Source organism: Artemia sp. Qi Xiang Cuo, chromosome 13 (genome assembly GCF_049724085.1).
Source record: "Artemia sp. Qi Xiang Cuo chromosome 13, ASM4972408v1, whole genome shotgun sequence".
NCBI classification, from domain to species: Eukaryota; Metazoa; Arthropoda; class Branchiopoda; order Anostraca; family Artemiidae; genus Artemia; species Artemia sp. Qi Xiang Cuo.
The window spans coordinates 8,969,332-8,995,076 of record NC_142806.1 but is presented as its reverse complement, the minus strand read 5'-3'; the positions used below and the strand labels follow the sequence as shown (position 1 = coordinate 8,995,076).

General features: G+C 35.2%; 1 protein-coding gene across 3 annotated transcripts in view; it reads left to right on the top strand.

Annotated features, from left to right (window-relative positions):
- The window catches only part of LOC148944914 (tubby-related protein 3-like), a 197,710-nt gene that overhangs the window by 155,240 nt on the left and 16,725 nt on the right, over nt 1-25,745 (top strand). For all 3 annotated transcript variants that reach the window (XM_089098718.1, XM_089098719.1, XM_089098720.1), the window contains 2 exons: nt 22,614-22,722; nt 25,064-25,216. In XM_089098718.1, the coding sequence (XP_088954844.1) occupies nt 22,614-22,722; nt 25,064-25,216 (262 nt within the window). The remainder of the gene's footprint in view (nt 1-22,613; nt 22,723-25,063; nt 25,217-25,745) is intronic.

Genomic DNA, 25,745 nt, shown 5'->3' with positions numbered 1-25,745 from the left:
TTTCTTTGCTCATATTCATTTTACTTAAATATCCCGAAATTCAGGGGATTTTTGCATTTGTGGGTAGGCCACTGGGCCACAGGTCCACTGGATTTGAACCTCTCCCCTAAATATTTTTCCTACTCTAAAAATTGTCGTAAAAATGCAGGTAAAAATCCTTAACCCCCTCCCTCCCACCCCAAGTAAATATTCTGGATATAGCTTTACCCCAGATACTCCATTTTACCCTCAGCTAGCTTGAAATTTCCCTCTTGCTGCGTGGCCTGTCTAATTCTTGTATAAAAAAGCGCGAGTAATTGATACGAAAAGAAACCCAAGTTTATCTCTGTGAAAAAAAATAAATAGCACCATCTAGTGTTGCTCAGCAAAAATATCAGCTGTATTTTTTTTACCTCTTTTTTTTTTACTTAAAACTGGAACAGATAAAAAGCCCTCTGGATCAAAAATACTTACATTGGTAAGAAATACAAAGCTTTTTTTTTCTTATTTATGTTGTATTTTTCTTTGTGTATTTTTGTGTATTTTCTTCTTTCCTTTATAAACTTTTCTATTGCCGTAGATTTAATGTTTGTAAAGAAGATGAAAATAAAATATTGTTTTTATATATAAAATATAAAAACATAATATTTTATATATAAAATTTTATATAAAAAATATAAAATATTTTTATTATAGTGGAATTGGTTCAGCAAACACGTGTTAAAGCGCCAGAGGCTCCTCTCTAATCAATTTAAAATACTCACTGGATGTGATACTAATGTTATGTAAAGTTTTACTAGTAATTAAGGATTATTGAACTATAAATTTTGACGTCTCAAAGCTTTGTTTCCACGGCACAATTAGATCTGACTTCAAGAGATACGAATTCTTATAGATTAGCAGGGGTTAGAAACTCTTTCTAAGCTGTGGCGATTACAACTTTTGGTGCTTGTAGTAATGAAAAAGCGTGGCCTCTTCTTCTCGGACTATCTGGAGATCAGATTCCTTTGGGAGCTTTTACCTTGGAGACTGGCGAACTAGTTACCTAGTATCGGACTAGACTCAGACATATAAGAGAAACGAACACTTAAAAAAGACAATAGATTTATTAAACTTACATGCTTAGTTGTACAGCAATGGGTCACTTCAAAGACAATAAAATGGTGACCGAGATTATTTGCGGTACGAACTCTTTTGGATCTAAATACACATTAAAATTAAAAAACACATTTACCCCACTCCCAAACGCAGTTCTTTCGTCCTGCGCTGTAGGGACTGCCTGCCATTGGACCAAGTGACCCAAGGACGCAAATCTTCGTCCAATAATCTCGGGGAGATTTTCCAGATGATTCAGGAGTTCACACAGTTTTTTTCCTTTTAAACTTCCTTAGAATTGTTATGCATTGAATTTTTTTTGCTACAATTTTCTTAGCGAAATTCGAACGACTAGCGCCGTTTTCTGACTGAAGCTAGAAATGCAATTTCTCTTTTTGCTGATTAAGGACTTTTCATTTTTTGCAACTAGATTTAGCTTAATTATAAGAAATCGGAATTATCTTTAGAAAGGAACTTTATTTTGGTATTTTAAATACATCGCATCTTACTCATGGTACATATCACCCTTCCCATGAAATAATGACGTCCCGTCATTAGTAACTGCCCATTAGGAGTGCTTAAAATTTTTCAATTATTTTTATTATTTTATTCTACATCCCTATCTAAAATTCATCTACCGGACTAAGACTACTTATGGTTCTAGGTTAGCTACTATATTAAAGATTTTTTTTTTCTATATGTAACTCTGATTACTTATAATTTAATACAAGGTTGAGACTATTCCACTTTTACATTAGTTTTACTATTTTTGCTGTCTGTATTACGTACTACATACTATGTACACAACGTTAAATAAATAACTTGATAATATTACACCTAATTCTACTTGTGGTAAATACATGAATGATTTATAACATACAATATTTGGTTCATCATATTCACTGCTGACATTAAAACACTTTCACTATTGGGATTTTTGAATTGTCAAAGCTGTTAGGAAGTAACACATGTAGCTTCACATCTATTCGTCACCTTTCGTGTCCTTAGTGTACTACACCCTTCCGTTGTAAATTACTGTCCTTCACTCCTTTTGTCCTGGCAAAAATTTCGAAGCACTCACGTTATGGTTTCTTCATGGAACAGTTTGAGTCTAGTTGTCTTTACACGGTAAGTTTTCCCTAATAGTCAACTGGGGAATGACCGTTAAATATCGTTCTGATAGTCAACTGGGAAATGATTCTTCCCACTAGAGGTGTTGGTGTTTTTTTTCTCAGCATATAATTTTTTGGATTTTTGGGGCATTAAAAGAATGTATTCTCGCGTAAAATTGTTCATTAGTGCCTTTAGAAACGTGTTGTCGTCATATTCTAGTGACTCTCTTGATATATTGTCTTTAAATTCAACTTCGAACCTCTTCAACTATCATCTAACTTCAAATATCGTTAAATATCGTTTATCTTGTACTGCTTGATGGTGTTATCAGAGTCAAAGTTCAAATTGTCTTTAATTTCTGTTTCAAATATCTTCAAATGTCTTTTAGTGTCATTTAACTTCAAATATCGTCTATCGTGTGCTGGTCGATGGGGTTCTCAGAATTAAACTTCAAATTGTCTTTAATTTCGTCTTCAAATATCTTCAAATGTTTTTAATTATCTTTTAAATTCAAATATTGTTTATCATGTGCTGATCGATGGAGTTCTCAGAATTAAACTTCAAATTGTATTCAATTTTGTCTTCGAATATCTTCAAATTTGAATATTATTTAACTTCAAATATCGTCAAATATTGTTGTCTTGTACTGATCGATGGGGTTCTTGGCATTTAAGTGATTATATAGTTCGTTAAAGCACTTGATACTGAGGTTCAAATAGAGTGTTACCTGATATGTATTATGGTTCATGGTCGAAGAAAAGACGGTCGATGGTAACTGTTGTTTTCGTAGGCAAAGCTGGGATGAAACTTGCCTGGAGTTATGGTGAGTACTCTTCGTTGGTTGAGATATGATAAAATAGATGTTACTGGGTCGTATCTGTACTGGGCAGTTTATTGTAATACTCAATGACCAAAGTGTCCATTTACTTTCCTGTAATAAAAACAACGCGGCAGAATCACATGTTCTTTTAAGTAAATACACATACAATAATTCACGCATTAATTGGGTTATAATTTCTTAGCTATGAGACAGAATTAAATAAATACACTAATATTGGTATTCTCAAAATGAAAATCGAAAACAGAAATTTCTTCAAATTTGTTTTGATAACGAAAATATAGATGTTAAATAAACATAATTTACCCTTCAGTATTAAGTTTGAGGTCTACTTTTACGATATTTTTCATGACTTCATTGTTTACGCAAGTCCGTGCTGTTTAAGAAACACATGTTGCAGCGTCGTAACCACACGGTTTAACGCAAATGATACTACAATGGGGGAACGAGACATAACAAGGACTAGTGGAGAACTCTATACCCACTAGTTTTCTGCTGTCTTCCCTATTTCTTGGCCTAGACGCTCTTATGGGGCTCCGGATTTAACGGCAGAAATACAGAGGGTCTTAGTCTCAGGATTTTTCCGTAATTGCAAGTCAACATTGGTGCCTCATATTCGTTTTTCGAATAAGGTAATTAGACGCAGGATTTCCATGCTTGCCTTCGTAGATTCCGGTTAATGCTTGGCAAAGAATATAAGCATAATGAAGAACTGACATCAATATCTTTTTAGAAGGCTATTGTTTGAGCAAATCTTTCAGCACTAAATAAATAAATATTATATTAAAGTCTTATTAGAATCCGTTAAGTGAGAAACACCTTCACATTAATCGGGAATTCCTTGTTGGTTTTACTTAGTTACCGTTTGAAATACATAGTGATTAAATCCACGGATCTTAGCTGATCTGATTGGTGTAAAATTCGCCATACTGTATATGAGGTATATTACCACAACCGCTTAGAAATTCTTCATAGAAACGAACCAATTTGTTGTTTAGCAATAATTACACATAGTTATCTATTGGTACATATATTAATCGAGTAAGAAACATTATATTTCTCGATTAATAAACAAATTAAACAGAAATATTTCGGCAATTAAGGAACCTTTGAGGAAGGACTTACGTTAAATATGCAATAAGAAAACATATATCATATCCATAGCTGATTCCTTAAGTATAATTTCTTGTTTTTTTTTTTTTGATACAATACATCGCTGTTGGGAAAAGGGTGAATTTTTAATGGAAAATAAAAAAAACAAGTTTTTTAAACTGAAAGTAAGGAGCGACATTAAAACTTAAAACGAACAGAAATTATTCCGTATATGAAGGGGGCTGTCCCCTCCTCAACGCCTCGCTCTTTACGCTAAAGTTTGACTTTCTCACAACTCTATTTTTTAAACAATAAAAAAACTTTAGCGTAAAGAGCAAGGCGTTGAGGAGGGGACAGCCCCTTCATATACGGAATAATTTCTGTTCGTTTTAAGTTTTAATGTCGCTCCTTACTTTCAGTTTAAAAAACTTGTTTTTTTTATTTAATTTCTGATCGTTTTTTAGTTATTGCAGCTTTTATTTGCATAAAAAAAATTTTACTTTTCTTTTACTAAATGGATGTCTTTACAAATTAACTTACGTAACTAACTTCTATATTCGTTTATTTTTCTTCTGGCAAAAAATACAAAGTTGCAGATTTTTGCAGATATGAGCTTGAAACCTATGTAATAGGGTTTTCTGATACGCTGAATCTGACGGTGTGATTTTCATTAAAATTCTTTCACTTGTAGGGGATGTTTCCCCCTCTTTAAAAAATCGAGTAAATTTTCTCAGGCTCGTAGCCTTTGATGAGTAATACTAAACTTAATAAAATTTATATATTTAGGATCAGCATTATAAACACATTCTTTTGATACATTTATTGACATCAAAATTTCGTTTTTAAAAGTTTCGATTACTATTGAGCCGTATACCTTGTTTTTTTATTGTTTTTTTTTATTACGTATATGTTATTACTTATATGAAGGGGTTCTACCCATATTCAATAACACGCTCTTTAAGTTAAAAGTTAAAAAAAAATTTTATTAACATACCCCTGAATCACAAAGGCCGTTTAATTATAATAGATAGCTCTTTTGAAAGCACTAAAAAAACTGTAACGTAAAGAGCGAGATATTGACTTGGGGGAGAACCCCCTCACATACGTTATAACTTCTGTTCGTTTTAAGTTCTAATATTCCTTCTTACATTTCAGTTGAAAAAACTTGTTTTTTTTTTATTTAACTTCTGATCGTTTCTTAAATAATGTTTGGAAATTCGGCGCCCCCTTCATAGAAATGTCCCTTACCCCAAAGAAACATCCTCCACGGAAATATTCTCCAGAGTAATCCCCTCCTCTAGCCCCCCCCTCCAGAAAAAATCCTTCCTGAAAATGGTTGTATACTTCCCAATAACCAATAAATAATGCTGGCAAGTCCGGCGCCCCCTTCATGGCAATTTCCTTCCCCCATGAAAACTTCCTTCATGGAAAGATCCTTCCATATAGCCCCCGACCCTCTCCTTCCCCCACCTACCAGAAAAAATCTCCTCTGAAAAAGTCTGTATACTTCCCAATAACCAATACTATATGTTAACATTGAGTAAAGTTCATAACTTTCAGCCCTCCCCCTGGGGACTTTGGCAGATCAAGTCATCCTAAAAGATATTTTTATCATATTTTCGACCATGCTGAACAAAATGGCTATCTCAAAATTTTGATTGGGTGACTTTGGGAAAAAAATGAGCGTGGGAGGGGGCCTAGTTGCCCTCCATTTTTTTGGTCACTTAAAAAGGGCACTAGAACTTTTAATTTCCGTTCCAATGAGCCCTCCTACGATATTTTCGGCCCCCGGGGTCGATACTATCACCCATGGGTAAAAAAAAAAAAAACACAAACACACATAACCACGTACCCGTGATCTTCCTTCTGGCAAAAAAGGGAAAATTACACATTTTTCTAGGTAGGATCTTGAAAACTCTACAGTAGGGTTCTCTTATACGTTGAATATTATGGTGTGATTTTAATTAAGGTTCTATAACTTTTATGGGGTCTTTACCCCTTTTTTCGAAAATCAGCCAAATTTTCTCAGGCGCGTAACTTTTGATGGGTAGCACTAAACTTGATGAAAGTTATATATTTGAAATCAGCATTGAAATCTGATTCTTTTGATATATCTATTGGTATCAAAAACCCGTTTTCTAGAGTTTCGGTTACCATTGAGCCGGGTCGCTCCTTACTTACAGTTCGTTACCACGAACTGTTTGAAAATCCGAGGGAGACCTGAGTCAGTATAGGTAAGATATAACGTGACTGACTTGTTAAAATATGCCACAAAAATTAGAGCAAAATATATGTCATGGATAAACCAATGAAATTAAAGAACGTTTTTGTCACAGAACTATAGAACAGTGATCTCTTTGTTATTTTATACGTCATAGATATAAAATAATGAAATCAATTTTTTTTTTTCGCAAAGGAGCTAAATACATAAATGCCTTTGTTTCTATATGAAACTAATGTTTAACACAGCTGGCCGACAGCATACGTCATAGATATAATACAATGAAATTAAAACGCTTTTTTTTTTCTCTGTCCTACCGGGAATAAAGAACCCTTTTTCCACTTCATATCATTCAGATCCAAAAAACTAGAACCGAACTAGCCCTCAGAATTGCTTAGCAAAACTTTGAGTATTTCTATGACTGGCCTTGATGGGCGGAAATGTAATAATTTACAGAGCCTTAAAGACTTAGGAACGTTGTTTCCTGCGATCGTTAAAAAAAATTACAAAAAAACAAACATTGGCCTTGAGTTCCTCCCCAGGCTTCCCACAAGACGTGGTCCAACACCAGTTGTCGTTTTCAGTCGACCACGAGCTTCCTACCTTTGGTTCTTTTCTGTTCCAAACTTTCTATTATCCTTTGAAAGGGCATAGAAATAACACTAACAAAAATAAGACATCCAAAACTTAATCAAATCCTTACTAACATAGACTAATTTAGTTTAAGGTGCGCGAAGTATAGCAATCAAGGATGCTTGTTGTAACAAAACATTGAACGTAGATTTAATTAAACTGAAGTACTAAGGTATGTCTTAAGTCTAGCTACAAAAATAAAACCTACATATGCCCATCCTCTCTCGCTCTTAAATAAATAGAACAACATAAAAAGAAAATTGACATTTTCAAATAAGCAGTTTTTAAGTGCAATAGACAGACTTTTGACGACCTTTCTTAATTGTGTTGAATGGTATTTGTTTATAAAAAAAGCAATATGTTAAGTCTGATATTTGCCATCATTACAAATAACCCATAAAATTAATAAGCAACAATAACGCGGATATTTATCCACTAGGGGACCTAACGTGTGCGAGGGGAGTCGACCCCAGCAATACAAATGACACTCGACCCAAAAAAAATACATTCATGTATTTTTAATTATTCTTTGTAAACAAGCATGAACACTGGCTTATTTTATATCTACATGGCTCTAAAGCGGCCATGGTTTAAAATTCAAATTTTCTTGTTCACTCATTTTGCGGAGCTACTTCAGAATTTGAATTTTCTCTATCACCATTATTCAGATGAAGGTCATCTGTGTAGGTAAAAGAGACCCTTTTAAGACCTATCCCTATGCCTCAATTTTCTGTGATTAACGGTTTCTTTCACCGAATTTCTCGCCTTATGCAGAGTTCCAGTCACAGCTGGGTAACAACTCTTCTTTTTTTGCTTCCTTCGGCGACTTTTGCTAAGCTTTCTAGCATGTGTGCTTATGCCGCTGCCGCCAATGTTCGTAGTGCTAGCTACCGCTGGCACCACTTATTGGGGTGTATGTGCGGGGTCACTACTTTTAAAGGCAAAAAATGACACAAAAGATTGTTATGCCACTTACTCGAATGGGAGAACCCCTTGTCGGCCCTAATGTTAGTGAGATTCCCGCTCCTACCCCAGCGGTTTTGCAAATATCGGGTTTGGTACTACCCTATTTACAGTATACCCTGTCTCAGGGTATGATAACGCGATCGAGTGGTCAAATGGCCACTTTCTAAGGCCAAATGTACCCGCCTTGGGTTACGGCTAGAAAATTTCTACTCTCACCTTGGAGGTAATAACCCTCCCTGTCAATATAATAATGACGGTGCCTTGTAGCTCTATTCCTACCCTACCTGGGTTACGGAAAATACTACACAGTTTGTAGAAAATACCTTACTTGTATTCTTCCAAAAGGGTCACAAATGTAATTAAAGAAACGAAAATTGGTCATTTATCTGAAAGGAAAAGAAACGGGGGTGGAATATAACAGACCCCATTTGCTACTGTTATGCCTAAAATTCTTCTGTTTCTACCAACGTTTCATCAGTCCAGCTAGATTTTGTTTTTCTTTACGTATTATCTTTTATTTTATTCTTTCGATTCACGGTACAAATACTTTATTATTCATTAATATACGGCACTACTTCATTACATTTTTTACTAACACTAAAAAAAACTGTTGATTATACTCTGGCCTCTACTTTTTAAGAACTGGATACAATTTTTTTTTTCACTTTACAATTCGTAATTTATACTTTTATACATTTTTTCTACTGTACCTAACTCTTTGAGTGGATAAAAATTTATTTCCAACAGCCAAAGTTCAAGCAAAGCTGCTAAAAGTTTTGCTAATTCGAGCGCCGCTAAAAGCGAAGTCCATTTACCTTCCTGTTTTGACAAAGCCATTTCTGTTTCAATATACAATATTTCATATTTTTTTTTTGCGTTTATATCAACTTAAAATAAATTTATTATTTTACTTAACCTATTTTGGGGGACTCTTATTATCTCCTATGAGATATAAAGAGTTTTCTATCGTAGCCTAGTGGTTATAGGCTTAATCAATTTACTTATATGTCTCTATCTTTCCAAAAATTAAGTTCAAATTACAAAGTTTAAATAGCCTAACTAGTTCGCAGTTTTCCTCCAATTTCCGACACGCGCCATTTGTAGCGATGGAAAAATTTATTGAAGATAATATTTGTTATGGTTTGTGCCATATGGGATGGGCCATTTGTAGCGATAATGGATTTTTCTGATAGAAAAATCAGTATTTAAATCAAACGTATTCTTATTAATCAAAACAAAACCCTGTTTTCTCAATAAGTCAGATATGAATGGCATAGGTTTATTTCCCTATTTCTTATTTCTTATACTTGAACTAGATGCCGTAATTTCTCTGATATACATATTAATCGAATTGTATTTTAATGCTGATTTTGAATCTCTTTGAATTATTTCATTTGATTTAATCCATCAAAAATTACGAGGAATTAAGGATTATTGAACTATAAATTTTGACGTCTCAAAGCTTTGTTTCCACGACACAATTAGATCTGACTTCAAGAGATACGAATTCTTATAGGCTAGCAGGGGTTAGAAACTCTTTCTAAGCTGTGGCGATGACAACTTTTGGTGCTTGTAGGAATGAAAAAGCGTGGCCTCTTCTTCTCGGGCTATCTGGAGATCAGATTCCTTTGGGAGCATTTACCTTGGAGACTGGCGAACTAGTTACCTATTATCGGACTAGACTCAGACATACAAGAGAAGCGAACACTTATAAAAAGACAATAGATTTATTAAACTTACATGCTTAGTTGTACAGCAATGGGTCACTTCAAAGACAATAAATGGTGACCGAGATTATTTTGCGGTACGAACTCTTTTAGATCTGAATACATATTAAAATTAAAAAACACATTTACCCCACTCCCAAACGCAGTTCTTTCGTCCTGCGCTCTAGGGACTGCCTGCCATTGGACCACGTGCCCCAAGGACGCGAATCCTCGTCCAATAATTTCTTTAAGATATTTCAGCTGATTCAGGCGTTCACACGGTTTTTTGCCATTTAAACTTCCTGCGAAAGTGACTGCACTTTTTCTCTTTGCTGATTAAGGACTTTTCATTTTTGCAACTAGATTTAGCTTAATTATAAGAAATCGGAATTATCTTTAGAAAGGAACTTTATTTTGGTATTTTAAATACATCGCATCTTACTCATGGTACACTAATCTTCGTTAAAAGTTTAATTTTGCTTTAATTGTATCAAATCAAGTTTATAAAAGAGATGTAATTATAAGTATTATTTTTTGTATGACCTCTTAAACATCTGTCTAATATCTTGCGGTAGCCTGTTAACCCTGCCGAAAAAAAAGAGGCGTGACTGCCACCCATTCAAAAAAGCAATTTTCCTTGTTTTTCAAAATACTTTGAGGCCAAAACAGCTGGTCACGCTCCTGCTCCATCTAAGTCTTTTCAATACTTCCCTCTTTACACCCTCCCAAGAGTTACTGACGCAGGGACCTTAGTAGTCAAGACACGTCGTTAACCCAGATTTCTAGTACTAATACACCCTCCCATAAAGTTACCATTTCCCTTAAATCTTTTTCTACAACATCCTTCCATCCCAACCGTGGACGACCTGCTTTCCGTTTAGCCCTAGACGGTTGACCGGAAAGGACAATCTTTGGAAGTCTGTCATCCTTTATCCACAGAAGGTGCCCCAGCCATTTCAACCTTTCTGTCATTATAGCCTTAGAAAGCGGGACTAAACCACACTTTTCTTAGAGCCTACTGTTTGAAATACGGTCAGTCAGCCGGGTACCCAGAACAATCCATAGGCAACATCTAGCAAATCTTCCTCCGTTTAACGGAGCGCCCATGCTTGAGAACCATATTTGACCACTGTCATTAGTGTAGCTTCCAATATTCTAATCTTTGTTTGCAGACTTATCTTCATATTTTTCCAAACTTTCTAGTTCCTTATAAAGCATGGAAGCTAATGTTCTATTTTAACCACACTCACATCTTATGCACCTGATGAGCACAATATATAACGAAGTAAAAAGAATCCAATACTTAGCTAGTTCTTAAAGCAGTTAGTGCGGAAATAGATTTTTTTCGTTAAACTATCTACCATCAATTACTAGACTCTCCCCCCCCTGTAAAAAATTGCACACGAGTACTCACTCGTTTGGTACTTTAAAAAGAATCTTAAAAAAAAAAAATTAATTATGTCTTGATGTATTATTTTTCTTGATCATTTTTTGAATAAAAAATTATGTCTTGATGACTTATACTTATTAAGTTTTTTCAATTTTTTAATTACCTTGTTTGTATTATTATTATTATTAACGGGGTGGTCATCTCTGGACCGGGTTAGAAATTGTTGTTGCGTGGGGGGTTTGACTTGTGCTCAACATTTCTCGTGGTTTGGTTTCAAATATGCAATTTGAAATAACTTTAATTCATGCAAAAGTTCTCTGCCTATTTTGTGATTTTGGATTGTTTTTGATGGATTATTGTATATATTGTTTTCTTCTTCTTTTGTGTTCTGTTGTGTTTTTTCTTCTTTTTTGTCCTTTTTTGTGTGTAGTCCCTTAAAGTTGGGAAATCCTTGCAAATGTTTTTTTTTTCGTGTATTTGTTTCATTTTTCTTTCTCCCCTGTTTTTTCCCGGCCATTAATCAATAATTATCTTATTTATCAGTAATTTTTTTTATAGTATCAGTAACTAATCCTGTCTAATGTCAATTCAAATTCCATTTATGGAGAATCCGGAGGGCGTAAGTTCCATCCACAAAAAAATTACGCCTGAAAATTGTTTAAAAAATTTTTGTTTCGTGTTCTGTATTACGAGATCGTTGTGTCCATATCATCTCTCGTGTGGGACAAACAAATATTGATTTCTCACTTTTAAGGTCCGTTAAAACAGTTCTCATGAAACAGTACCCATACTCTGCATAAACTCGAAGCGTATCTAATGATACATTGGACATAATTTTATTTGCGTATAAACGTTAAGTTCCAACTTAACGTTTTCATTACGTGTTGTCCCTCTTTTTATTTTACAGAATGCGATCTCATATCCCTAACAATTTGTATTTGGTTAATTTTTTAAGAGTTTCTTACTGCCCTCAGTTGATTTATATTAACTTATTAACCATATATCTTACCTAAGGCTGCACAATGGACACCGTTTTGTAAACTTTTTTAGGAATTTTTAAGAGTTGTAATTTTTTAAGAATTTTTGCTACCCTCATTTGATGTATATTTACATAAGGCTGCACAATGGACACCGTTTTGTAAACTTTTTTAGGAATTTTTAAGAGTTGTAATTTTTTAAGAATTATTGCTACCCTCATTTGATGTATATTTACATAAGGCTGCACAATGGACACCGTTTTGTAAATTTTTTTAGGAATTTTTAAGAGTTGTAATTTTTTAAGAATTTTTGCAACCCTCATTTGATGTATATTTACATAAGGCTGCACAATGGATACCGGTTTGTAAAATCTTATAAGAGTTTTTAAGAGTTGTAATTTTATAAGAGTTTTTTTTTTACTACCCTCATTTGATGTATATTAACCATATATCTTACATAAGGCTGCACAATTGACACCGGAGTGCAATATTCAAGAAGCCATATCAGTGGTGACAACACGGCGCTACTATACTGTTCCTGGTACAATTTAGAGGTTTTAGTACTATGTGCTACATTTGGAGATTTTATGGTGCAACTTGAAATTTTTGGTACATTTCGGCACACTTTGGTTGTATTTGCATTGCGGGGTCAAGGTCTACTTTTCGAAATTTTTTAAACCCTTCCGGTCACCTTTTAAGCAAACGAAAAGAAATTTTCGTCGATTGCGAACGAGACACAAAAAGAACTCTCCACAATTTCAAAACTCTTCACAAGAGAGTGCAACACTCCAAATTGATTTCTAAAAGGGGATGAAGGCGTGAGTGAAAAGAAAAGGTTGTTGCTTTTCGGTTTGTTCGGGTATTTATGTCATTGAAGTGTAAGCTGTGAAGGATTTTGATATTGCGAGAAAAAATATTGTCATCATTTTGAAATTCTCCAATACATATGTTACTAATGAACCATATGTCCCCCCCCCCCAAAAAAAAGCTGCTGAAAACGTATCGATTTGCTAAGAGAATTTGGTGTTCTGGTGGTAGGTAGCACAATGATAGGATAGTGCTGGTGAAATAATAGCTGTGCCTTTTCTGACACAGCCAGGATCAATCGCTCCTTGTTAGTAGGTACATTACCTTGTATACGGCACGATCTGATTACCTTCAAAAGGAGGCAACCCGCACTAAGCACCAAGGGTGGTGCCCATTCGGGCGGGACCCCTTCCTTCGATTTTGAAAAATACCCTTTTGTATCTTAATTAAAATAAGTTGAAGGAAAATGTTTGCCCCTCCTCTCCCTCCTCTACACTTGCGAGAATCGGTGTTCCTGCTGCATGCTTGTAGAATGCCTCTGTGAGACTTCGTACCTCCATTTGGAATAGTCTTTCCAGGGATTTTTCGCCTGATTCGCCTGAAAGTTGTCTTAATTGCTTTGAAAGGAAATTCAACGAACACAATTCTAGATAGAAAACCTAGGTTAACGGTTTACTATTAGTATGTTAACCCGAAAGTTTTTATTGGACTGGGGCCATACGTCTGCTGTTATGAAAAAAAAAAACGTTTTGATTTGTTAAGTTATGTCAAATATTCCGGCGAAATCAGGTCAACAGTTCCCATGATACAATCTGGGCTGGTCAGATATTTGACTTGGTACATGGAACAATATGAAAAAGGATCATACAGCTTATCAAATACACTTATGATCCTTTGACGGTTTAAATCAAAACAAACTTTCTACAAAAAGACAAAATATCTGCAGAAGCCAAGCTTTAAGAGGATTTGATACCTTAAACATCATTTTGTGAGCCTCGACGTGGGCTGACTGTCTCAAAGGCAAAGGGTTCTTTAGCGAATTCTCTTAGGGGACTACTTATCATTGAAACCGATTGGGAATTTATAATTTGATTATGAAATTTGATTGAAAAGATAATGGAATAGTGTCGGCGAAGTTTCAATCAAAGCGGGTTGCACTACAGAAAAATCCAAGAGCTGTCAAATTGATCAAACGACATTTCTTTTGGCGTGATTCTGGGCATTTTCCTAGCAGGTATACTAGAACGTTCTTAGGAATCCTTTCCTGAATTTGAAAAAGAAAATTCTGCTCCGTTTGATAAAAAAAAAACAAAATTTACACTTTCTAATGAAAAAAGTTTCTGTAAAACTAAATATATCTAACTCCAGCACAAAACAAGAGAAGTTACAAGGTTTTTCTAAGATTTCAGGGAAAAAAATGCCGGCTTTTAGTTTTCTGTCGTTAGTTTGGACCGCTTATCCAAGCTCTCTCAAGGCAAGACCGCCCAATGAATACTAAATAGTTTGGTCAAACAAACTAAAAAGTTTTATGGACGTGAAAGGCTGATTCTTTATGGTTTCGAATCCCTTTAAGCAAATGTAATTTCAACTTGCTAGATTTTATGGAAAATGATGGGAATTGCAGTGTTTTGAAGAATTAAGATTGGAAAAATACCTTCTATCACACGTATGGGTGTCCATATACTAGGTGTTTATTGCACCCTATCCCCATTCTCAGAGACGAAAAACACGGAAACGGGGCAAAATTTTGATGATGTTCGGAAAAATTGACAGTTTTCAGGAGGAACTACTCGATCTATGCATAAACTCAACACGTACCCAATGGTATGTCGGTTATAATTCTATTCGATGGTCTTGTACTTTCAACTTTATTGGTTCCATTATATTTCGAGTCCTTCTTTTTGGTTAGTTTGACATGCTGACATATCCTGAATAAGTTTGATTTTTAATTAATTTTTGTAAAAGCATTTTTAAAAGTCTCTTTCTGACGCATATTAACCTGCTTCTTTCCTGTTTGTTGTGAGTTATTCCCATGGCTACTGTGAGAAATTTATTTAATAACTTATTGTATTTCTGAGATACATTACTAGCTCATAACTTCTCCGTATATTAAGAAAATTGCTAATCATGCTTAATGGAACTAGCATATTTACAATGGTTGTACATAACTACAGTGATTATGAGGAGCGTAGTTCCAGCATTTTTATTGGAGGAGGAAAGGGGTCCATATACGGAGAGTCAAGGGGCACAGGTTATACAATAAATTTTTTCTCCGAATTATTGGAGGAGCAACTGCCAACTCCCCCCCCCCCCCAAATAACGCCACTGGTGGGTATAGATAACTTACTATTTAGAACACTCATAATTATCGTTTATTAAAAAAAAACTTGTTAATCATGGCAGTATAACTACCTTATTACCATCGTCGTGCACGGTTATACATATATATATATATATATATATATATATATATATATATATATATATATATATATATATATATATATATATATATATATATATATATATATATATATATATATATATATATATATAGATATATATATATATATATATATATATATATATATATATATATTTAAATATATATATATAGAAATAAGATAGTGTTATTTGATTTAGTATATAAATTTTTGTTTTAAATTGTTTTAGTTTAGTTTTACTACTGATGACGGTCACTGTATATGTGACCGAAATATCTGGTTTTTTGTGAATTTCTATCACTGTCTATTAAAAGGATTTTATCCCTATTTGAACTTTTATTTATATATATATATATATATATATATATATATATACACATATATATATATATATATATATATATATATATATATATATATATATATATATATATATATATATATATATATATATATATATATATATATATATATATATATATATATATATATATATATATATATATATATATATATATATATAGTACTAGGAACTCTAGCTTCGCTCGGGTCCTGGCACGAGGCACGAGGCAGGATTATATATATGTGATTCTCAATAACATATAAGCTGTGGGAAGCCACTAGATCACAAAACTATGAAAAGTTTCAAAAAGTTGCTTAGTATCCCATACCAAGAGCCCTTGTGTTTGAGCAAATCTCTTAAAGAACCGAGGCAACAAGTTAAACTTTAGCGTAAAGAGCGGGGGGTTCAGAAAGTAACCTTCCCCCTGATCCACGGAATAATTTAATGTCGTTTTGCACATAAAAAAAAACTGTTATAAGTTTAGTTTCTGATCGTTTTACAAATCATGCCAAGCCTATCCAGGATATAATTGGGGTGACTGCCCCATATTTTGTGCTCTTAGATTGTCAAGACCCATAATTATAAATTGATTGGGAGCGTCCTAGACTGGTGGCGTAAACAAATTGGGTTTAACACAATTTTTCTGGGACTAAATTTCTTTGATGCAGTAACAAGTGCCTTTAGTGGTCGAATGTATGTGTAAAAAATCAATGAAAGAAGATTAGTTAGGTTGAATTTGAAACGTAACTTAAATTCATGAATGAAAAAAATGGTTGCTAAAGTGTTCCCCTTTTTCGTAAAATTTTAAAAACAAAGTGCTTCTTACAAGTTAGAATCAAGCTATAATGAAGATCAAAACAGAAACAGAAAAAGTCTTAAGCATTTCAAAATATCTCAGGTATATTTTTCAAAAACAGCAAACATCGTATCTGAACAAACCATTGTTTGCCCACCATTTTTACATCTGAATCATTGTAGATACACACTTTACCTCCCAATGTTCGCTTGTAGACGAAATAATGACCCGAGTCCAACGGTGGTGTTGGACATCAGGTCGTTATGAACAACAGTGGCGTTGTCGTTTCTGTCCAGTGATGCCCACTTAATAGTCGACAGTGCTCTTTTTTTGTCGGCTATTTGTTTAGCTCGAATTTCATACCTTTCTTTCTCTCAAGTTTCTTCCTTCCATCTTGTGATATCGAAATGTATGGATCTGGCATCTTTGTAAGCAGAAGGATATTTTGTGCTGCAACCTAGTCAAGAACAAACCACGGCCCTTATTAACCAAAAATTTGAAAATGTGTTAAAAAAGGCTGTCTAGTGAAAAGAATTTTCATTTGTAGCTGATCCAGGAACGGTGTCTAGTATTACCAATAGTCTCAATATAAAAATATCATTTTGAGAACAAATTTATGGGAATTTTGAAAATAATTTTGAATATGCTTCGTTCTTTACTATATCTTTTACTACGGTTGCTGTTATCGCTAACCTCTTAAGACAGATACGAAGGCACAGCTCGGTACAATTATCTGGAAATTGACACTCCGAAAACAGAGTATTTGATGAATAGCTTTGTTGCACTTTGACCTGGAATGATCTTTTTGGGGAAATTACCCCTAAAATTTTCTCTGTTGACTCTTTCAGAAGAATTTTCAACAGTTGTCTAAAACCTTGATAAAAGACTAGTGGCAAATCAGATATTTGATTATACCTGGCGCCTCGAATTTAGGAATACAAAAAAGAACTAATGAACATATATCTGTGCCCTTTATGCAAACTGAAAAATGCTCCTACTCTTGCGTCTCCGAGATTGACCGAGATTGAGCCGCTAAGACGGTTACTTTAAATGCTATTTTAATCGACTACTTTAATTGATTTCAGGGATCTAGTGGGCTTCATTGTCCCAAGCAGGTTGTGTTCTCTCCAGGTTGGCAGAAAATTCTATTGCAATTACAAAGCCATTCTATCCCACTCTTGGGATTATGATCCCCAGTGACAGTGGAAAATCTGAGCTTGAACCAGTTTTACAACCCCCCGTAGCACCCACTACTGAAGTTATTGCCGAAGCAGTTGAGGCTGATAAAACACAGTCCAGTAATAACTTACCTGCAATAAGCTGGGCTTCCTTCAATTTATTATTAACGCCTAATATCTAAGTTGTGTCACCTGTGACATACCAGCTGGAGAAAGCCCTTCCTTATAATCTTGTTCTTGTAAAAGATGCCAGCACGGTGCATGTGGTGCAATAGATACAAGCCTACTACTGGCTCTGCAGAAACCGTCGGGTCAGCACTTGCCCCTTGGCGGAACAGCTAAAGTACCCAAACCTTGCCTGTTAAAAGTGGATTGAGCAGTATTCCAAGAGAACAAATCAAATAATCCTTAGTTTGCCGTTCCCAACTCAATAAGCCAAATGGGCAGATCAAAGAGCCCTTAGTCTGCCGTTTCCATCTTTGGAGAGTTTTCTGAAACACCGTGGATTGCCCTTTCTTATACATCTGAAAAGATATCTATAGGTAAAATTTGACAACGATCAGTGTATATTGGTACACAAAGAACCTAGCCTGAAGTTCTCATGCGGTCTTTGCTTTGAAGATTAATGTCCAAAAATACACCTGCCAGCTAAACGTCGCTCACATGTCAAGAAACACTTTGTCAAAACTGCAGATCGCGAGGATTACCTCCCTAATGCAGCTGAAACTCGCACCTCCGAGCAAGAACAATGGCATATATCCTATTACTCTCCCTCCTCCGTCCCATAGATTAAGGCTAATGGCACTTAATAAGATGGCAAATAAGACCACATGAGCCCGTATCAGATATCAGACCAGCTCTTCTGTCAGCACACCAAATTGTTGCTCCCCACTTTCCAACGAGGAACAAATTTTCCCAGCTCATCGATTCTATAGTTTAATACAGCCCTTCCTTGAGTTCCATTGCTCTGCCCTACCACCCACAAATCAAGCTTTATTCCATGAACAACTACAACAAATCTACAATGAACAAAAAATACTTTTGACAAGTGAAAAGACCTGCTCCAAATCTTAACTATTACTCCAAGTATACTCGCCATTGCTTCCCAGACTGCTTCAAGACTGCTTATATAACTCCCATTTCTAAAGTAAAAAAACTCTCTCGCCCAATGATTTTCGCCTGATTTAAAAAAAAAACCTGCGTCTCTCCAAAGTATTCGAGGACTTTATTTTTGAATATCTATACAAAGATATCGAAGCTAATTTAAACCCTCAGCAATTTGGTTTCGGACCCTGACGTAATGCTGCCAACTATCTTGTATGTCTTCTTGATGGTATGATGAAACATCTTGAGAAAGAATAAACATACGCAGAAATCCTACTCAGTTACATATTAAAGGCCGTTGACAGCAATGAACACGTATTAGGTACTAACCGAGCGAAAGAAATGGGTGCTCAGCAGTTTCTTGTGAGAATGATTGTGAGTCTCCTGCACAATCGAACCTAATGTGTTTTACTCACGCAGAAAGAAGAATCTCATTTCTAAGAAATATGGTGTGGAGCTCTTCAAGGGACAAGATTAGGGCCTTCGATCTTTGTGATTGGTTTCAACCCCATCCTAACGAAAATACAAAGACGCTACAAGTTTGCTGATGACTTGTCAAGTACATTATCACGCACCTCAGCTAGCCTAGCTTAGGAAATCACCACTTCATCAATATTTTCCGAGCTAACGCATTATCTTGAAGATGTAATGCTTTCAGTCAATGAAACAAAGAGGCATATTCTACATGTTAGCTTCTTAAAAATCCTAATTCTGTTCTAAGAAGACGCCGGACTTACAATTAAATATGAAATAAAAATCCTAGAAGTAATTTTCAAAAGCAACCGGAAATTGAATCCACATATACAGTGTATCCTCCAAAAAGCTTCCCTCTGCCTAAAATCTTTAACTTCCGAATTTACATTATGCGCTGTCTATACTTTATGTATGTCTGATCCTTACCTTAGCTCCTCCTGTACCTCCAGAGGCACACAGGGCGTCCGTTAACAGCCTGCAATCATCCCGGAAATGAGCTGCGGCATAGATGTCCTCTCACTCTGGGATTAAGGATGCACAAAGGGCTCTCCTCTCCTGCTCATATGTCCTGCGAAGCGTGTTTTTGGGCCTTCCTCGTTGACGCGTGTCGTCTGGTTGCCACTGGAGAAGCATATTCGGTAGTCTCGATCCTGGCATACGGATAACATGGCCAAGATAGCGCCATCTTCGTTGCCTGACTACATCAGTGACATCAGGCTGGTTTGTGTAGTGGTGAATTTTCAATTTTGTTATCCTATCCTTCCAGTTAATATTCATGATACGTCGAAGACAGTTGTTTTCATATGCAGTGAGACGTTTTTTTTTTGCTCGGCTGTGAGTTTTAAACATTACATCGCGTACCGAAAGGACGTTGCTTATGAAAAGGCTAAGTTTTAGCTGGAGTGAGTACTTCGCTGATCTCCATACTGGTCGAAGTCGTTGAAATGCTGAGCTTGCCAGGGCTTTGATATGTAACCCAAACTGCTCGGCTCTTTCGGCTAACTTGCATAAAAAGTCTTGAAGTTTGCTTTTGTCTTTCTCCATCAATCCAACATCGTCTGCAAAGTCGAGATCTTGGACTAGTCTGCCTGCAATTCTAATCCCATATCCATCAATTTGTTTAAATATGTAGTCCACTATGAGAATAAAGAGGAATGGAGACAATACGCATCCTTGTTTGACACCTGTCATCACTTTGAAATATCTTGTATTTCCTTCAGAGGTTCTCACGCAGCATTCCGTGTCTTCGTAGATTGCCATGATAAGGCGAACGAGCTTTTCAGGAATACCGTAGAGGATCAGGATCCTCCATAGTATTGGGTGGTCTATTGAGTCGAAAGCTTTTTCAAAGTCAACGAACAAGAGATATCGACGTTGCCTCCACTCGTTTGATTCTTCATGCATGGTGTGCAGCGTGAATATCAGATCGGTGCAAGATCTTTCTGGTCGGAAACCATCTTACTCCTCGCCTAAATTCGGGTCTAAGGCAGCTTGAAGTCTTGTCCGGATGATTAGGCAGGAGAGTTTTCCGGGTATCGAGAGGAGGTTGATGCCTCTGTAATTGCCACAGACTGTCGCGTCTCCTTTTTTGAACAATTTAATAATGGTTCCTGTTCTCCAGTCTTTGGGGACTTTTCTTTTTGCCAGAGGAGGGAAAAGAAACCTAGCCACACCGAAAGGGACCTGCGGATTGATGAATTGATCATTTCTCCAGATATACGGTCACTACCCGGGGATTTTCCATTCTTCAGCTTATTTGAGGCTGAAAGGATCTCATTCGCCGTTGGCTCGTCTTCATTAATGAGGAGATTCAAAAATGGGCTGTCTGGAATATCTGATGGAACAGAAGGGGATGGGCGGTTGAGAAGGCTTTCGAAGTAATCCGCCCATCTATTTTGCCGGTCATCTGGATCAGTTAGCAGTCTTCCGTTTTCCTCTTTAACTGGTCCATCTTTTACGTTGCTCTTCCCAACGATTTCTTTAGTTAGGCGGTACACAGCTCTCGTGTCACCACGTCGGCCTGCCTCTTCTGCCAATCTTGCTTTCTCATTGAGGTGCTCTCGCTTTGTCTGATCTAGCACTTTTCTTCACTTCTCTGTCCATATCTTTATACGCTATGTCTTTCATGACATCAGCAGAGGGATCATTACTGAGCATGCTCTGTTTTATTTTCTTGTGGTCTTCGATCAAGTCCCATGTCTTCTGGGATATCTACTGTTCCTTTATTGACTTTTTAAAGTCAAGAACTTCTTCAGCAGTTTCCGTGTAGTTTTGTTGTATAGTCGTCCAAACTTTTTCCATGTCTTGTGGTATATCACAAATCGAATATGTTTGTCACATTTGGAACCAAGGTTGAACTGCTATCCAAACCAAGAACTTAGAAACATTCAGAAGCGGGCGTGCCAATTAATTCTTGGGACAAAATTCACTTCCTGTGAGGAGAGGCGGCAGGCACTTGGCCTTCATAAGCTGTCTGAAAGATGCTACTATCTTACGATGTGTTTGGGAAAAAGAGACCTCAACTCCGATGCTAATCTCAAAATTTTTACCGGATTTTCAAGAACCACAGTCAACCAAAACCACGTAGAGGAGTTCTCTTTGTACTTTGTAGACAACTTTGTATAATGATGAAATTCTTGAAAATGATGTGTAAAATTTTGATAGTTCATTTTTATATTTATCTGTTTTATTGCGTGTTCAATTCTTTCGTATTCTGGCATCTGTTGCTAGCTGTATGCTTTTGTGACAATAAAAGTAGTATATTTGTAATGATAAGGTTGTGACGTTTTCTTTGTGCCCCAAAGATACATTATTATTTCACACTGTTTCAGTTGTGCATTTTGGCTGCGGCAGGTTTGATCACCCCTAAGGGCTCATCTTTTACGTATGAAGAGTTGATGCATATATATGACAAGGAAGTGTAAATCAGTGTAAGGGAAAAGCTGATCCAAGTCACAAACGCAAATAAAAACTATACTTTTTTACTTTTGCATTTTGACGTAAACATACAAACACAGATGCACAAAAAAAATTTTATAAATAATCATATATAAGATTAATTAAAAAAAAACAAGTTTTTTCGACTGAAAGTAAGAAGCAACATTAAAACTTAAAACGAACAGAAATTATTACGTATATGAGGAGGTTCGATCCCTCATCAATACCTCGCTATTTACGCTAAAGTTCGAGTTTTTTTCAGTTCTTTAAGAATGACCCCTGAATCTCAAAGGCCGTTTAATTAGAATACATATCTCTTTTGAAAGTACTAAAAAAAACTTTAGTACTCAGTGGGTAATAATATTGATCTAAGATTGATTGCGCAATTTTATTGTATAATAATATTGACAGTGTAAGGATGGTTTTTGCATACTACTTAAGGATGTATTATCAATCTAACCAGCCTAATTTTTGATGTCATAATATATGGTTATTCTTTTTACTCAGTATTTTTTTGCAGGATACGAATGTGCTTGGGTTTAAAGGACCTCGGAAAATGACAGCGATTTTGCCACATGTTGATGATTCCGACACAAGATCTAAAACTGACCTAAACACATCTTTGATTGGTAGGTTTTCTCTTCTTTGCTTTTCTGTTTTCATTCCTAGTTTTTTGTTTCTTTAGAAATTGTCGGTATTAACATATTAGAGTACCAACAGTAAGATGTTGGAAGAACCTTTAAAACATGTGAATACAACTCCATAATAGCATTAAGAATACATCAGGTGTACGCAGCTCTCTTTTCCTTTCGAAATTTTTTTGTAGCCCGGAAGCTGTTTGTTCAGGTATGAAGCAAAAACTCAAATACTCAATGGAGAGAGAAAAGAGGGAGGAGAGAAACTGTTAAACAAAAGGTATTGAGAACTGGAGCCAAAAGGTGGAAATTGATAAGCAGAAGAGAACACTTATAAACAAAATTACATTAATTAAATTTATATGTACGCAATAAAATTGTAAATTACTTATCCTCAAAACAAATGACATGTTTTAAGTGGTGTGTGTGTTTTGTTTAATTATTATTAATGTTTTGTTTTTAAACGCATATTGAAGTTTTCGTTCAATGGTTCCTTAGATATTCCAACGAGTTTTACTAGCCAGATATGTATACGTTTACGTAGGAATTAATGGAATGACCTATTGGGCCTGGGCGTAAACTATATTTCAAACCTAGAACAATAATTTTAGTTAGTTTTTTTAAGTTCGGACTAGTATATTTTTATGCTTGAAAATGTTAAAATATTGAAAATGTTAGAATACTATTTTAATAAAATAATTTTAATTTTAATAAAAATAATATTTTTATGCTTGGAAGCTGTAGGTATTTTGAGATCGTTTGTATTTTTGGTACTTTGACATCATAATATTATATGTGTATGCATTTATTGGATTAATGACGCTTCTTGACTGCTATGGTCCTTACCTCGGCCCTGCAGTGTATTTCTACAGTTGATTTCAAGCTCTGTGTCCTGCATTACCAAGCTGAGGTAAAACCCATTTTGCCACCTTAGGATATTATATCAGCTAAGGTGGTCGCTTTGAAAATGGTGCTGCCCATGGAGACAGAATTGACAGTCAAAAGTTTGCTAACTTAATTATGTTTGCTCCAAAAGTTTAAGAGAAATATTTATCAATGCAAAATCAGATAGCATCTGACATTGAACATTGAAATGCATTCAGTGAGTCTTTAATGTAATTAATGTGATTTCATACAGATAGTTATGCGGAAAAGACACAAAAAATTATAGTATTTTGTGAGATTATCAAGTTGAGTCAGGCAGACATTAGATAAAAGCATGCAGGATTAGGTTTCAAATAAGTAATTAAACACCTTATAATAAGTAATTAATCACCTTATTAATCACCTTAATTAAGTAATTAATCACCTTAAATAAGTAATTAATCACCAAAGTAAGTAATTAATAGGTTTCAAATAAGTAATTAATCACCTTATAATAAGTAATTAATCACCTTAATCAAGTAATTAATCACCTTAAATAGGTAATTAATCACCAAAGTAAGTAATTAATAGGTTTCAAATAAGTAATTAATCACCTCCAATGATGTTGCAATGCCCAACTAGCAAGCAATGAAAAAAAGAGTCAATACCAGTGATCCATCAGTGATACAGAGGCTAACGGTGCCATGTCGGAAAGGTTAAGATGTTTTTCGAAATTTCTATGCATTTAGTTTTGCAAGAAAATTTTAATATTAAGATGAACTGGTGTAATAATTACTAATCCTGAAAGAGCATGAAACAAAAAAATCTCCCTCGACACTTTTTTAAAACGTAGTTTTAAACTTTCGGTTGCTATGGGCCGTGGGTTGCATTTTAGTTGGGTTACAGCTGTTGCTGCGACCATGAAATACGGTTGCAGTAGAATCGTTTATTCTGGAAGGTAACTACCATTAACATTTATGTTCCAGGTGCAAAGTTTTGGATGCTAATTTTTGGCGGCCAGGCAGTTTCAACCTAAGACAAAAAATTTGCTACGATTTAGTAGCTGATATTCAGCTTTCCCCGTCTGTTGAATTAAATTTTGGGATCTGCTTTATATTTTTGAGATTGAATAGCACGTTGGAAATTGATGGAAAATTATTCAAAAGGGGGAGTTTTCCTATTTTTCAAGCAAGATTGAATCATTATGTAAGGAAAAGTTCAAGTAATATCATAGTTTTAGCTTGTTGAATGAATCGATGTAAAACAATGAATCCAATGGTATATGCTGTCATTTGGTTTGAGTTATAGATGTGTCGCAAAATTAGATCATTCACAGAGGAAACAAAGCTTATGTACTATAGCAATCTCGAATAAATTGGCGGAAAAACTATGGAAATATGCTGTTCGTAATTTTCTAATGTGTTATTTGTTTGCAATTATTTCTGATTTCTGTGTTCGCTTTCTTTCTTAGACCGATGGAAGAGTCGCCGATTAGATGATTTAATTGTATTGTACAACAAAACCCCGGTCTGGAATGATGATACTCAATCATATGTTCTCAATTTTCATGGCAGAGTGACGCAAGCTTCAGTTAAAAATTTTCAACTGGTGCTCGACGACGATCGTAAGTCTTTGATTGTTTCAATTACCGTGCTATGGTATCAAATTTGAGATCAAACCCAATATGACATCATTTTGACCGTTATAGTATCAAATATGGCATCATATCCAATATGACATCATCTTGTATATGATTAAATAACAAAAAAAACAAGTTTTTTAAACTGAAAGTAAGGAGCGACATTAAAACTTAAAACGAACAGAAATTATTCCGTATATGAAGGTCCCCTCCTCAGCGCCTCGCTCTTTACGCTAAAGTTTTTTATTGTTTTAAAAAATAAATTTGTGAGACAGAGTCAAACTTTTGCGTAAAGAGCGAGGCGTTGAGGAGGGGACAGCCCCTTTTGTATACGGAATCATTTCTGTTCGTTTTAAGTTTTAATGTCGCTCCTTACTTTCAGTTTAAAACTACTTGTTTTTTTATTTAATTTCTGATCGTTTTTTAGTTAATGCAGCTTTTATTTTGGCTCACCGTCATTGAATAAGCAAACAAAATTTGCATAAAAATTTTACTTTTCTTTTGCTAAATGGCT